The sequence below is a fragment of the Ochotona princeps genome, chromosome 1 (genome assembly GCF_030435755.1).
Source record: "Ochotona princeps isolate mOchPri1 chromosome 1, mOchPri1.hap1, whole genome shotgun sequence".
NCBI classification, from domain to species: Eukaryota; Metazoa; Chordata; class Mammalia; order Lagomorpha; family Ochotonidae; genus Ochotona; species Ochotona princeps.
In genome coordinates, this window is record NC_080832.1 from 115,634,791 (window position 1) to 115,648,882 (window position 14,092).

At 51.8% G+C, this 14,092-nt stretch overlaps 2 protein-coding genes across 3 annotated transcripts; both read right to left on the reverse strand.

Annotated features, from left to right (window-relative positions):
- Positions 1–1,061: 1,061 nt before the first annotated feature.
- Positions 1,062–3,033, reverse strand: TNF (tumor necrosis factor). Of its 2 annotated transcripts, none has more exons than XM_004598717.2 (4): positions 2,670–3,033; positions 2,134–2,179; positions 1,872–1,919; positions 1,062–1,553 (listed from the first exon to the last, which is right to left on the reverse strand). In XM_004598717.2, the coding sequence occupies exons 1-4, from the start codon at positions 2,853–2,855 to the stop codon at positions 1,135–1,137; spliced, it is 699 nt and encodes a 232-aa protein (XP_004598774.1). In that variant the 5' UTR covers positions 2,856–3,033; the 3' UTR covers positions 1,062–1,134. The 2 variants fall into 2 exon arrangements, with proteins under 2 accessions (XP_004598774.1, XP_012786277.1); XM_012930823.2 differs by having other exon boundaries at positions 2,134–2,182.
- A 1,276-nt stretch (positions 3,034–4,309) lies between these two features.
- Positions 4,310–6,337, reverse strand: LTA (lymphotoxin alpha). The gene is made up of 4 exons (XM_004598718.2): positions 6,268–6,337; positions 5,740–5,820; positions 5,545–5,650; positions 4,310–5,295 (listed from the first exon to the last, which is right to left on the reverse strand). Exons 2-4 carry the CDS (start codon positions 5,809–5,811, stop codon positions 4,883–4,885), a joined length of 591 nt encoding a protein of 196 aa, XP_004598775.1. The 5' UTR covers positions 5,812–5,820; positions 6,268–6,337; the 3' UTR covers positions 4,310–4,882.
- Positions 6,338–14,092: the final 7,755 nt, after the last annotated feature.

Below are 14,092 nucleotides of genomic sequence, written 5' to 3' on the forward strand. Positions count from 1 at the left end.
CCTGTAGAGAGAGCAAGCTTCAGAAAGTGGGCTTCCCCTCATCTCCCCCGCCCCCCCCTCCAAGGAGAGACAGATGCAGAATCAATTTCAAGAGAGACTCAGGGGCGGGCATTTGATCTGTGGTTCAGACTCGTGGGTCCCATGTTCAAGTGCCTAGATTTGATTCCTGGTTCCGTCGCTGAGTCCAGCCCCCTGCTAATGCAGATCATGGGATACAGTGGTGAAGGCTCCAGTGTTTGAGCTCTTGTCACCCCACATGGAAGACCTGGATTGAGTTCCTGACTCCTTGCTTCAGCATGTGAAAAGTAAACCATGGATGGGAGCTTTATCTTTAGAGCTATCTCTCTACTTTTCAAATAAACAGAAGAAAGAGGGAAGGAGACTTGATTTTTTTAAAGCAGTCTTTATTTCTCGCCACTGACCAGTAGGGCGATTACTGACACAGCTCCCGTGGGGAGCAGAGGTTTAGCGATGTAGCGACAGTCAGTCACCAAATCAGCATTATGTAGACAACTTGATTAGATAAATATCTTTTCAAACACATAAGCCAATGGAAGCACAGAGGCCAGGAAGCCAGGTGGAATCACCCTATGGTTCAGCTGTTTTCACAGAAAACATGTGTGAACTCAGGCTGCTCCTACCTGGGTGCCCCAGAATACTCTGTCCTTCCAAATAAATACATTCATCAGTAAATAAATAAATAATCAATAAATAATAAATAGTCAATCATCACAAGTGAAATCATAAATAGAAGGGGGCAGGCAGAAACATCTGAGCAGAGGAAGGCCTGGCTGTGTGTGTCAAGTTCTAGGTGAGGACTTCTCAGGGGCTAATCTGAAGCGTCTGTCCAGAACCCACAGCTCCCTGGCCCCCAGATTCTGGATGTCCCAGGTTGAAACCAAGGATCTGATTCTGAAGTCCCCAGAAGTCTGGAGGCCTCAGCTTGAATTCTGGGTGTGGCCAGTACCATACAATCCCCACTGTCCAGGTTTCTAAGTGGTGTTGCTTGAAATTGTAAGCTTGAGGTCTGAGCCCGTTTCCCTTTCTAAGCCAGAAGAAGCTCAGAAGGACTGAACGAGCCAATAGTGAAAGGGTGGAGTGAGGGGGCAGGGGAGGGGTGCACGGCCAGTCCCCTCACAAGGCAATGATGCCAAAGTACACCTGCCCTGACTCGGCCAGGTCAAGATAGTCGGGCATATTGACTTCGGTGCTGAGTCGGTCTCCCTTCTCCAGCTGGAAGACTCCACCCTGGTAGATGGGCTCATACCAGGCCATGGGCTCAGTCCCTTCGGGGGTCTCCTTCTGGCAGGGGCTCTTGATGGCAGAGAGGAGGTTGACCTTGTTCGGGTAGGAGACAGCAAAGCGGCTGACCGTGTGAGTAAGGAGCAAGTAGGAAGGGCAGGCTTGACCCTTGAAGAGCACCTGGGAGTAGACGAGGTAGAGCCCATCCCTGGGCACCACCAGCTGGTTGTCTATCAGCTTCAGGCCATTGGCCAGGAGGGCGTTAGCACGCTGGTTCAGCCACTCAAGCTGGCCCTCCTTTTGTGGGTTTGCTGGAGGAAAAGAGAGGGTGGGCGGGGTGAGTCAGTGTGACTCTGACAGTTCGCCCTCCACATCCTGGCCCCCAACTTCTGCCTACCCTCACATCCGGTTCCTGCCCCTCCATAGGCCTTCCCACATCCCATCTGGCCCTGGGGTTCTGAGCACCCCCAGGAAGCTGTGCTGTTCCATGGCCATTTGGAGCAGCCCAATGTTGTGACTCACAGTGTCCCCCAAATATATCTGCCCCTCAGTCTGGTTCAGCCCTCAGTTCCTCTCCTTCCCAGTCTCTTATGCTCCTGAATGTCCAAGATATACATTCAGGCTCTTACCTACTACGTGTGCTACGGGCTTGTCACTCGGGGTGCGAGAAGCTGATCCTGGAGAGAAAACAGGGGAAGAGAAAGTTTAGACCCCTCACCCTTTCTGGACAACACCTTCCTACTTTGATCTCTGTTCCTTCTCTCCTAAAACCCAAGCTCTAAACCCCATGTCCTCCAACTGCTTCCACCTAGGACTATACCCCCCAATCCCTTAAACCCTTCTCTCCCTCCTCCGCAAACCCAGACTTGTAGAAGTGTTGAAGATACTTACTGAGGGTCTGGGCCAGAGGGTTGACTAGATGGAGGTTGTTTGGGAACTGCTGGGAGAAAAGGAGAGGGTTAACATTAGGGAATCACCGCAAATGAACAACAGCTCATCCAACTTTGTGCTCTGCCCTCTCTTCATCCATTCCTTGATCCTCCCTCCCTTCCTCCCTGCTTCCCTTCCCGCCATTCAACAACCCCCTCATGAAGAACTTCATCCCTCCTTTTCGCTCATTCCCCCCCTCTCTCCTTATCTCTATCTTGCCATCTCTGTCCATATCAACTGATTTTTCCTTATTGCTCTGCCCACACCCCACATCTCTCTCCACATCTTCCATTGTGTATGCGTATCTGCTTGCACATTCATTCATTCATTGGCTTGTACACAGCCTGTGTTGAGTGAGCACCCTCCTCCCGTCTTCGGTCCTCAGCTCTCCCCACATCTTTCTTTGCCTGTGCACCTTTCTCTGGCCCATCAGCACCCTCAACCTGGTCAGCTCTGTCAGGGTGGCTGAGTGGAAGAGAGGCCGGCACAGCACTCACCTCTTCGCCCTGAGGGCCGATCACCCCGAAGTGCAGCAGGCAGAAGAGCGTGGTGGCTCCCGCCACAAGCAAGAAGGAGAAGAGGCTGAGACACAGGCAGCGCTTGGGACCTTGGGAGGCCTCTGTCTTCTTGGAGAGCTGCCCCTCAGCCAGCTCCACGTCCCGGATCATGTTTTCAGTGCTCATAGTGTCCTTTCCCGAGGAAGGTGGTGGAGCCAGGGGGCTGTGTGTGTGAGAGAGGAAGACAGCAACTTCAGCTGGCTGCTGCTCTGGCAGGGTAGCGTCTAAGCGTCACTGTTAGCGAGGGTTCTGGAGTTGCCTCCCTCCCTTCTAGCTGGTCCCCCGGTGTCCTCACTGAGTGAGCTTCTCTCGCTGGCTGTGCAGACAGCTGCCTTTATAGCCCGCGGGCCAGAGGGCGGGGAAAGGCTCTTGTTCGTCGAGCGGAAAACTTCCTTGGTGGAGAAACCCATGAGCTCATCTGGAGGAAGCGGTAGTGGGCTCTGCACCTTCTCTCTCTCGGTTTCTTCTCCATCTCTGGGGCGGGGGCGGGAGTTTGGAAAGTTGGGGACACCCAGGCATCAGGGATACTCTTCGCCTTCTCTACCTGGATTCTGAGGAACGTCTTGAGTCAGTTGCCAGTGTGTGCACCGCAGTCTGGGGAGCTGGTCCTCCCTGCCCCGCCCCCTACAATGATTGCTTTGGTGGGGCACAAGTTTGTGGGCTGCTGGCCTCTGATTTACAGACAGGACCTGTGTTGGGTAGAACTTGCAACAGGAGGGGCTTCAGGTGGCTGAGTTCTTGAGTGGGGAGGAGCTAGAGCAGAGAGGAAAGTGGTGCTGGGTCCCAGACAGGTGTCTGAGTCCCTGGGGGCGGGGGAGGGGGGACGGAGGTTGCTGGAGGCTAGGCAGATCAGGGCGTGCATGGGGCCCCTGGCAGGGCTCGGTGAGTGGGCGTGTAGCAGGGACAAGTCTGGGACAGCCCCAGAGGGAATGAAATCAGCCCTGGGAATTCACACCCATCTCTTGCTCTCCAGGCCCCTGCTTCTCCTTTCATTGTGATCCTGGATCTACATTACTGGTTTCAATTTTGGCTTCCAAGGGAATTCTGGAATCCAATTTTTTTTTTCACCAATCCCCTGCAGGTCCACAAAAGCCTGCCATATGCCACATCCCTGGGCCTGGGGACTGCCCCACTTCTTAGTGTCCTGTGCAAGGATCACTCCTTCACCTGCACCCTCATCTCCCGGGACAACTCCCATTTTGTGGGATCACTTCTCCCCAGAGACCTCCTGTAGCCCCCGTTCCTCCTCGTGTCCATAGCTCTCAGAGACCCTTTCCCGTCTCCCACCCCTACAAGTCCCCAGGTCACCCTTATTCCTGCTTTCCCAGTTCATTCTTAGGTTTCCCTGCAGCAGGTTGACTGCCACGCCCATGGGACCTGGCCTCACACCCCTGGCTCTCCTGGGGTCTCTTCATCTCTTCAGCTGTGTGGGGCCACACAGCTCCTGACACACCTCCACACCAGCAATGACCCCCAGCCCTGCCCTGAGGCCTTCATCCCTCTCTGCACTCCACAGAGAGGTCTGGGAAATGCTCCCTTCCCAGAAAGACAAAACAACACAGACAGACAACGGTTCAGAGCAAATAGGTTTATTGGGCTTCACCGAGGGTGCAGATGTCGCCCTCTGGGGTGTCTGGTCAAGCAGTGGTGGCTTAGAGGGCCTTTCGCTTCCTTCTAGAGCCCTCAGTTCCTCAGACCTGTTCTCTCTCCCTCTAGGTGAACGTTCTGCCAATGCCTTCTCACTCTCTTTCATCCCTTCAGCCTGCTCAATGCTCTCTCTTCATGCTCCATAAATAAATAACTTAATTTTCCCCCTTTATAAATAGTCCCCCTTCCCACTTCTAGCCTTTCACCCAAGCTGCCCCATGTCCAGGTCCTGGCCCCACTAGAGCGGTGGGAATGGAAGAGCTGCTCTGTGCTGGGAATTTCTAGGCAGAACATTGGGGTGGTTCAGGGAGGTGTGGTCCCCTGGGGTGCCTGGAATTCCTTCTTTGAAAGCACCAGATGACTTGAGTGCTGAAGACTTGAGACTGTTGGAACCATCAAAGGGTGGGGTGGAGGGGAGCGATGATCCTTGACACAGGATGGAGGCAACGTAGGAGAAGGCCTTGCAACAAAAAATTTTCCCCTTCCTTTCTGGATCTTTCTAAGGTCTACAGAGCAAAAGCTCCAAAGAAGACAGTGCTGGGGCTGAGGAGTAAGTGGGAGATGCCATCAGTATGGGTGGACAGCTGGTCTCCCTTAGTGAGCAGGAACACGGCGCCCTGGTACACGGAGCGCACCCATGGGCCCTGTGGCCCTGGGCACACGGACTTCTGGGCGCTGAGGAGAGGCACGTGGAAGGAGTACTGCGAGGAGAAGAGGTGGACCTCATGGGCCAGGTAGAGGGGATTGGGGATGGTCTTGGTGGAGCAGCCCTCCCCGGAGAAGACCACCTGGGAGTAGACGAAGTAGAGTCCACTGACAGGGACCAAGAGGGAGTTGTTGCTCAGGGAGAAGCCATGGCGGAGAAAGGCCCGATCGGTGTTGGCCCTCCAGCGTAGCGAATCATGTGTGTTAGGATCTCCTGTAAAGAGCCACAAGGGATAGGGATACAGGGTCAAGGGGCTAAGTCAGAAGTCTCACTCCTGAGGAAGCAGGCGTTGGAGGACTGAGAGCCAGGGTCATTGTTGGGGGTAGGGAGTGGGAGGTGGTGCTGGTGGGCTACTTATATTTTTAGTGGAGCCGGGGAGGGTATGGGTTGTACTTGGGTCCCTGGATGGGATGTAACAGGAGACCCGGGGGCTATGTGTCTAAGGGTCAGGTGGATGTTTACCAACGAGGTGAGCAGCAGGTTTGAGGGTGCTGTGGCTGAAGCGCTTCTGGACGTGCTGACGGGCAGTCTGGGCAGCTGAGGGCGGGAAACCAGCACCTGGGAGCCCCTAAGGGAGAACAGCGCAGAGGGAAGCTGTGGGGGGGTTCAGGTCCAGCTGGGTCACCCCAGCAGCTCCCATCCTCCCAACCGCCTCACCTGGGCCCCGGGCAGCAGGGCTAGCAGTAGCCCCAGAAGGAGGGCGAGGTAGAGACGTCCAGGTGCTGTCATGGGGAGAACCTGCAGGGAGGGAGAGAGAGAGAGAGACAGTGAGTGGGGCGGGACCCACAGCGGAAGAGGGACCTCCCGCCCGACCGCCTGCCTGATGAGACAGCCACCCCCAAAGGCAAGGCGACAGACAGAAGAAAACGAGATACAGTCAGGGAAGCCCCGAGGTGAGCAGAGGGAGGCAGAAAGAGAAGAGACAAGCAGGAAGGGAGCAGGGTGCACATGATAGGGTCGGGGTTGTCGGGGGAGGGGGAAGAGAGAGACTCACAGCTGGAGGAGCAGACACACAGGGGCAAACCAAAAGCAAATCCGCCAAGGCCCAGGCTTAAGCAGGCAGGTGGGAGGGGTGGGGAGAACCCGTGCAGAAGGCGCAGGAGGGGCTGGGGCCCAGGTGGCCCAGCTAGGAGGCGAGGAGCTGCCTCCTGGAGCAGCCCAGGGAGCTGGGCAGTAGAACCTCACCTGCTGTGTGGGGACCCTGGGCCCGGACGCGCGGGTCCCTTTATAGAGGAAGCGGCAGTGGCAGCGTGGCAGGCGGCGGGCGGGTTCTAGGTCGGGGTTGGGGCCCGGGGAAGCCCCCAGGGTGTAGAAGATGCTGCTGTTTGAGTTGAAGGCAGGAAAGGCTGGGGCCTAGGAGGGAACCACAGGCGAGGGGCTCGGGCAACTGATTTCTGGGAAAGGGAGCGGGGTCAGGGGAACCGTGGGCTGGGCCCTCCAAGTAGTGAGGTCAGGCCCAGGAGTTCCAGGGAAGGCACAGGCAATTCGGGGAGCAGCTGAGGTGCGGGCTGGAGACCGGGTTCTCTGAACTGCAAGCACCCCTACCCCTCCTGCTAACAGGATGACCATGGCAAGCTCCTGTGCCTCCCGTGCTTGCATGCCCCAGCGTGGGCACTTCCTGGCAGGTTTCAAATCACGACATTACCTCCTCCCATATCCCCTTGTGTGGGACACTTTGCTGTGGACCTGTTGTCTGGGGAAAAGGAGCCCCCTTTCCCGCTCAAAGTGTCCTGGCTTGAAGATGAATTTAGGGCAGCCTGATCCACAGGGAATGCCCATGCATTCTTGTGTGACAAGCTGCCACCCACCCAGAAGGGCACTTTTCCTCTCATCCTGCCCAGGGGCTTCTTGCTGCAGGAGACCCCTGCTGTGCTGATAAAGGAAGCTGCCACAGTGCCACCCTGCCCCCCTCCCCCCCCCGCGCCCCACCTCAGGAGGTTTAGGGGTTATGGCAGGGCAGGCACAGCTAAGGGAATCACCTGGAGGCAGCATTTGCACTGTTTTAATGCGTCTCATTTTTTAATTTCCTGTTGTTGATGGATAACTTAGGGCAGGAAGGTGCATGCCTCTTACCTGTGCAATGATGAGTTTTTCCATTGTGTGTGACTCTGGAGCTGTCACCCAGTTCCATATACTTTCAGATCCCCAATAGGTTCCCCTAGACCCCTTCCCAGTCAGTGTGTGGGCATTGGGTTTCCCTCACTAGTTTTTACCTGATATGAAAACTGTTGATATGAACCAGCATAACAGTTTTGTCTTAGCTCACAAATCATAGATTTTAAGAAAAGAAAGTTTCTTTTTACATTTTTAAAATTTATTTTAAAATATTTATATTTGAAAGGCAGAGTTTGAGCCTGGCATGGTAGCCTAGTGGCTAAAGTCCTTGGCTTGCACATACCAGGATCCCATATTGGTACCGGTTTGTATTCTGGCTGTTCCGTTTCCCATCCAGCTTCCCACTTCTGGCCTGGGAAAGCAGTCAAGGATGGCCCAAAGTTTTAGGACCCTGCACCCATGTGGAAGACCCGGAAGAAGCTCCTGGCTTCAGATTGGCTCAGTTCCAGCCATTTTGGCTATTTGGGGAGTGAACCAAAGGAAGGAAGATTTTCTCTCTGTATTTTCTTCTCTCTGTTTATCTGCCTTTCCAATAGATAGATAGGTAGATAGATAGATAGATCTTAAAAAAAAAAAAAAAGACAGAGTTACAGAGAGAGAGAAATATCTTCTATCCTTTGCTTCATTCCCAAATGGCCACAATGGCCAGAGCTGAGCTGGTTCCAAAGCCAGGAGCCAAGATCCTCTTTTGAGTCCTCCCCCAGTGGGTACAGGGAACCAAGGACTTGGGTCCTCCTCCAGTGTCCTCCCTGGCCACTAGCAGAAAGTTGAATCAGAAATGAAGCTGCCAGGATTCCAAATGTGCCTATATAGGCAGGATGTTGGCACTTCTGGTCCCAAGAAAGGAAAGTTCTAAAGATAAGTTTACTCTATATCATAAGATCAAGATAATACCAACTGGTCACCTCAAACATTATGGCTGTTGTTATTGCTGTGGTACACTTGTTTGGACAGTTATGGAGGGACTGGGACTGGTAGAGGTGCAAGTGCTATATGGACACACTGCCCTATTCTCAGGCACAGGTGCAGGAGGGGTCATGTGTCCTGCCGTGGTAGATCACATCCTGTGCACGCAAGAGCTCTTGTGCCCTTTGCTCTCCCCACTGGGCCCCAGCTTTCCTTGTCCTAGCTGTCGTTCTTTTTCTTTTTTTTTTTTTTTTTTTAAGATTTATTCAGTTCATTACAAAGTCAGATATACAGGGAGGAGGAGAGACAGAGAGGAAGATCTTCCATCCGATGATTCACTCCCCAAGTAAGCCGCAACGGCTGGTGTGCGCCGATCCGAAGCCAGGAACCAGGAACCTCTTCCGGGTCTCCCACGCAGGTGCAGGGTCCCAAGGCTTTGGGCCATCCTCGACTGCTTTCCCAGGCCACAAGCAGGGAGCTGGATGGGAAGTGGAGCTGCCAGGATTAGAACCGGCGCCCATATGGGATCCCGGGGCGTTCAAGGCAAGGACTTTAGGGGCTAGGCCACGCTGCCGGGCCCTGTTGTTCCTTTTCATTCTGTAGTACAGGGCAGTAAGAGGTAACCCCTTTCCTCACTTGTCTTTTTTTTTTTTTTAATTATTTATTATTTAACTTCATTAATTACATTGTATTATGTGAACTCACTTGTCTTAAGGTCTTGGAAAGCAGTCCCCATTATAACAGATAGATTAACAAAAGAGAAAGCACAACACATTTATTTGATGAAACTTTTACATGATTCAGAAGAGCCAAAGGCCCAAGGAAAACTTTCTCTGTTTATGCTTAGAATTGGTGGAGAAGAGCTGGTGTTATATTGTACCCTGATTCCTCTGTGGTGCAGGCATCTCATAGGAGCACCAGTTCGAGTTCCAGCTGCTCCACTGCCAATCCAGCTCTCAGCTAATGGCCTGGGAAAGAAATGCCCGATGCTTGGGCCTCTGTACCCATGTGGGATACTTGGAGGAAGTTCTTGGCTCCTGGCTTCAGATCAGCCCAGCTGCAGCCTTGCAGTCATTTGGGGAGTGAATGGCCATTTAGGCCATCTTCCAGCAGATGGAAGATCTCTCTCCTCTCTCTGTAACTTTGCTTTTCAAATAAAACTAACCAAAAAAAAAATTTTTTTTTTTTAAAGATTTGTTTTAATTGGAAGGTCAGATATACAGAGAGGAGGAGAGGTAGAGCGTTGATTCCATGTATTGATTTACTCCCCAAGTGACAGCAATGGCTGGAGCTGAACCGATCTGAAGCCAGGAGCCTGGAGCATCTTTTGGGTCTCCCGTGCAGCTGAAGGATCCCAAGGCTTTGTGCCATCTTTGACTGCTTCCCCATGTCACAAGAAGGGAGCTGGGTGGGAAGCAGGGCCACCGGGACATGAACTGGCGCCCATGTGGGATCCTGGTGCATGCAAGGTGAGGACTTTAGATGCTAAGCTACTGCACTGGGCCCAAATAAATTTTCTAAAAAAGAGTAGATGAATGGGCATCTGTGTAGAAATGTGACTGAACAAAAAGGGGCCAATCTAGTGGTAATAAACTGAGTAGAAGTACCAGTAAGTCCTCTCTGTTCTGCATGGCACTCCTTTCCAGGTATGGGGCAGGATCCCTCTCTTGGAGTGAAGTCTGATAGCCCATTGTCAGACAAGCTGTGCCATGGTTTGAACGTGACTTGGCCTCCAAACTCATGCAGTCCCCAAAACCTGTGAAGGGCCTGAAGAGGTTTATGGTAGTAATGGGGCTTCAAGGTAGAACCTTCGGGTTAGATTAGGTTCAGTGTTTCTGGTGGAGCCCCCATAATCGATCTAAGGAGAGACGGACAGAAGTGTGCTCCTTCTCTCCTGCTTTGTGAAGTGTCTCACTCAGCCTGGCTCTGTGACCCTCCAGAGCCATGAGCTAAGGTAAGCCTCTTCCCTGTGTAACATCAGCCTGCCCCGTGCACTTCATTGGAGGGAAGAAAGGCTGATTATACAAGTTGAGTCATGGAATTTCCTTATTGCCAGTTCTTACACAGAAAGGCAGTGAGGATAGTTAAGCTAATGTTTCTAGGTTTTGTGGCTGAATTTGGAAAAAAATGGTTCTAGGTTCCAAGGCTTGTCCTGAGGTATAAGGAAGGGAGTGGGAGCAAGAGAAAGAAGGGCAGGCAGAGAAGGTGGATACTCCCGAGGCCTTGCAGTTTCCTTCAGTTTGAAGCACTCAGCAGGCATTAGAATTTGGGGTGTAGTGTTCTGGAATCCAACAGATCTCATTGCATCTCTTTGGCTTTTCCTCTGCTCCACAAATGTGTAGCAAGCACCTTGTCCACCCATTGGGCATACCACTGTGTCAGCTGGGCTCCTGATGTGTGGAGACTCAGGATGAGCAAATGTAGTGATCTCATGATGGCAATCCCAATCACAGAAAATCCGGGACCAGCACGGTAGCCTAGCAGCTAACGTCTTCGCCTTGCATGTGCTAGAATCCCATGTGGGCACCCATTCTAATCCCAGCGGCCCTACTTTCCATCCATCTCCCTGCTTGTGGCCTGGGGAAGCAGTAGAGAACAGCTCAGGGACTTGGGACCCTGCACCTGCATGGGAGACCCAGAAGAAGCTCCTGGCTTCTGGCTTCAGATCGGCTAAGCTCCGGCTATTGCAGCCACTTGGGGAGTGAGTCAATGGATGGAAGATCTTTCCTGTCTGTCTCCCTTCCTCTCTGTATATCTGACTTTCCAATGAAAATTAAAATAAGTATTTAAAAAAAAACACAGAAAATCCATGGGTCCTGATCTGGCGGACAGGCGAGTCAGATGCGAACGATAAGGGGAAATGGACAGGGAGGGCCAGCCCAGGCGAAGGATCCATGTGTGCAAGGGATGCAAGGGAGTCAACGGTGCTGAGATGTGCAGAAAGAGCAGAGGTGCAGCTGGAGTGGGTGGAGGGACTGCAGAATATAACTCGAAGGGCTTAACCCCAAGTTTAGATTTTACTAAATATGGTGGAAAGTCACCTAAAAGATCAAGCGAGAAAGGAAACCACCAGACAGATTTGTCAGAAAAAAATGAGCCTGGGGGCCAGCATTGTGGTGCAGTGGGTTAAGCCACAGTTGCCTTTGGTTGCATTGCACATCATCAGAGTGTTGGTTCAATCCTGGCTTCTCTGCTTTTATCTTAGCACCCTGCTGATGCACCCGGGAAGGCATCAGATAGTGGCCCAAAAACTTGGGTTCCTGTCACCCACATGAGAGACTCATGTGGAGTTCCCAGTTCCTGGCCGCAGCCTGGCCTGGTCTTGGCTGTTGCGGCCATTTGGGAAATGAACTGATGGGTGGAACATCTTGCTCTGTGTGTCACTCTGTCTTTCAAACAAACAAACAAATCTTTAAAGACAAAGGAGAATGAACCTGAAAACTATACGAAGAATGTACTGGGTCACTGAGCTAAGGGACTAAAGGGGGAACCAGCAGTGTGGAGGCCCAGTTAGCAGGGTTTGAGGACCACATAGAAAGGAGGTAAAGGGGGTCTGCTTTTATATTCAGGCCACAACAGGAAAATCGAAAGGACAAAGACTTTCTGACCAAGAACTGTGTCTTGGTGGCTGACCAGGTGTGACAAGGGAAGTTGGGGATGTGTCTTTTAAATTCCTTGTTTTGCATTTGGCTTTTCCTTTTTCAAAATGTACATGTAAATTTATTTATTTGGGAGGGATGGAGGGAGAAAGATTTGCCAGCTGTAAATCCACTCTCCACAATTGGGTTAACCTGGAACCCGAGCTGGGAGCTGGGAACTCAGGTCAAGTCTCCCACGGAACTGGCATGGACCAGTTCCTGCAGCCATCACCATGGTCTCCCAAAGTCTGCTTTCGCAGGATGCTGGAGCCAGGGCCAGGGCCAGGAATCTAACCCAGGTACTGATGAGGACACAGGTGTGGTAACCCTGGACTAAGCACCGGCGCTCTTCCTTTCTGCTGGAGTTCCTGGCTCTTGTGTTGCTCATGTTTGCCTTCGTACCTCCTGCTCCTTTTCTGTTCTTTGTGTCTCCCTTTCTCTTGAGGTTTTTTCTTTTCTGTTGTTTCTATTTTAGCCTCAAAACCTACATTTGGGTTTATTTTTAAAAATAATTTTATTTTTATTTTTATTGGAAAGTCAGCTATACAGAGAGGAAGAGAGACAGAGAAGAAAGATCTTCCGTCCGATGATTCACTTCCTGAGTGGCTACAATGGCTGGCTCTGTGCTGATCCAAAGCCAGGAGCCAGGAGCTTCTTCTAGGTCTGCCATGCAGGTGCAGGGTCCCAAGGCTTTGGGCTGTCCTTGACTGCTTTCCTAGGCCACGAGCAGGGAGCTGGATGGGAAGTAGGGTCACTGGGATTAGAACAGGCACTGATATGGGATTGTGGCATGTGTAAGGTGAAGACTAGCCACTAGGCTACTGTGCTGGGTCCTACATTTGGATTTAATTTCAACTTTGACGCTAGTCTGAGCAGATGGGCTAAAAGATAACCCTAACCAAGCTGAATCATAGTAAAATAGAAAAGTGTTGCAATTAGCAATGAAGACCAGAGAGGAAGAAATTTCCAGCACAGAGGAAGACAGGGGCACTGAGAGACCAAAAGGGGAAGGTAAGGAGTGCGGGTGGGGGGCCAGAGGAAGGAAGGGCAGGAACCGGCTGAGGCGCAGGGTCACGGGAGCCAGCAAGGGCTGAAGGCTGCTCCTCGAGATGGGCCAGTCTTGGTTTCAATCTCGGTTTCAGAGATTGTATGAAATTCAGTTTCTTTCATGGGGAGACAGCAGTTGGTTTGGGGCTTTCCTTGGGTGGGAGGGCTGATGACTGGAGTCTTGTGCCCTCAGCTTAGGCAAATGCAATCTTGTCATAACTTCTAGGAGAAGCTCAGGAAATCTCTGAGAGCTCCCAAAGAGGCCGAGACTTGAACTTAGCCTCAAAACCTACATTTGGATTTTTTCTTTTTAAGAGATTTATTTATTTTCATTACAAAGTCAGACATACAGAGAGGAGAAGAGACAGAGAGGAAGATCTTCCATCCGATGATTCACTCCCCAAGTGGCCACAATGGCCGGTGCTGCGCCGATCAGAAGCCGGGAACCTGGAACCTCTTCCGGGTCTCCCACGCGGGTGCAGGGTCCCAAAGCTTTGGGCCATCCTCAACTGCTTTCCCAGGCCACAAGCAGGGAGCTGGATGGGAAGTGGAGCAGCCAGGACTAGAACCAGCGCCCATACGGGATCCCGGCACGTTCAAGGCGAGGACTTTAGGGGCTAGGCCATGCTGCCGGGCCCTACATTTGGATTTAAATCCAGCTTTGACCCTAGCCCATATTTAACCTCAACCAAGATCACAACTCAAACTCTAAAATTGAAAACACATCCCAAAAAATCAACTCCAAAGCAAAACATTTTCTTTCTTACATAGATTTATTTACTTTTATTTTAAAAAGATTTATTTGTTTTGATTGGAAAGACATATTTATAGAGAGAAGGAAAGACACAGAGAAAGATCTCTCTGCTGGTTCACTCCCCTAGTGGCCCCAATGGCCAGAGCTGAGCTGATCTGAAGCCAAGAGCCAGGAGCCAGGAAACTCTTCTAGGTCTCTCATGTGGGGGTGCAGGGTCCCAAGGCTTTGGGCCATCCACTACTGCTTTCCCAGGTCAGAAGCAGGAAGCTGGATGGAAAGTGGAGCAGCCGGGAACATGAACCAGTGCTTGTATGGAAAGTCAGCACTGAAAACAGTGGGTTTAATCACTATGCCACAGCACCAAGCCCAAGAACTACTCTAAAAAAAATTATTTTATTTGCTTCAAAGGAAGAGAAACCCTGAAGGAGGTAAAAGAAAAGAGAGATCTATTTGTTGGTTCACTACCCAAGTGCCTACACCAGCCAGGACTGGTCAGGCCGAGGCCAGGAGCCAGGAATTCTATTTCACTCTCTCACTGGCCCATTCATGC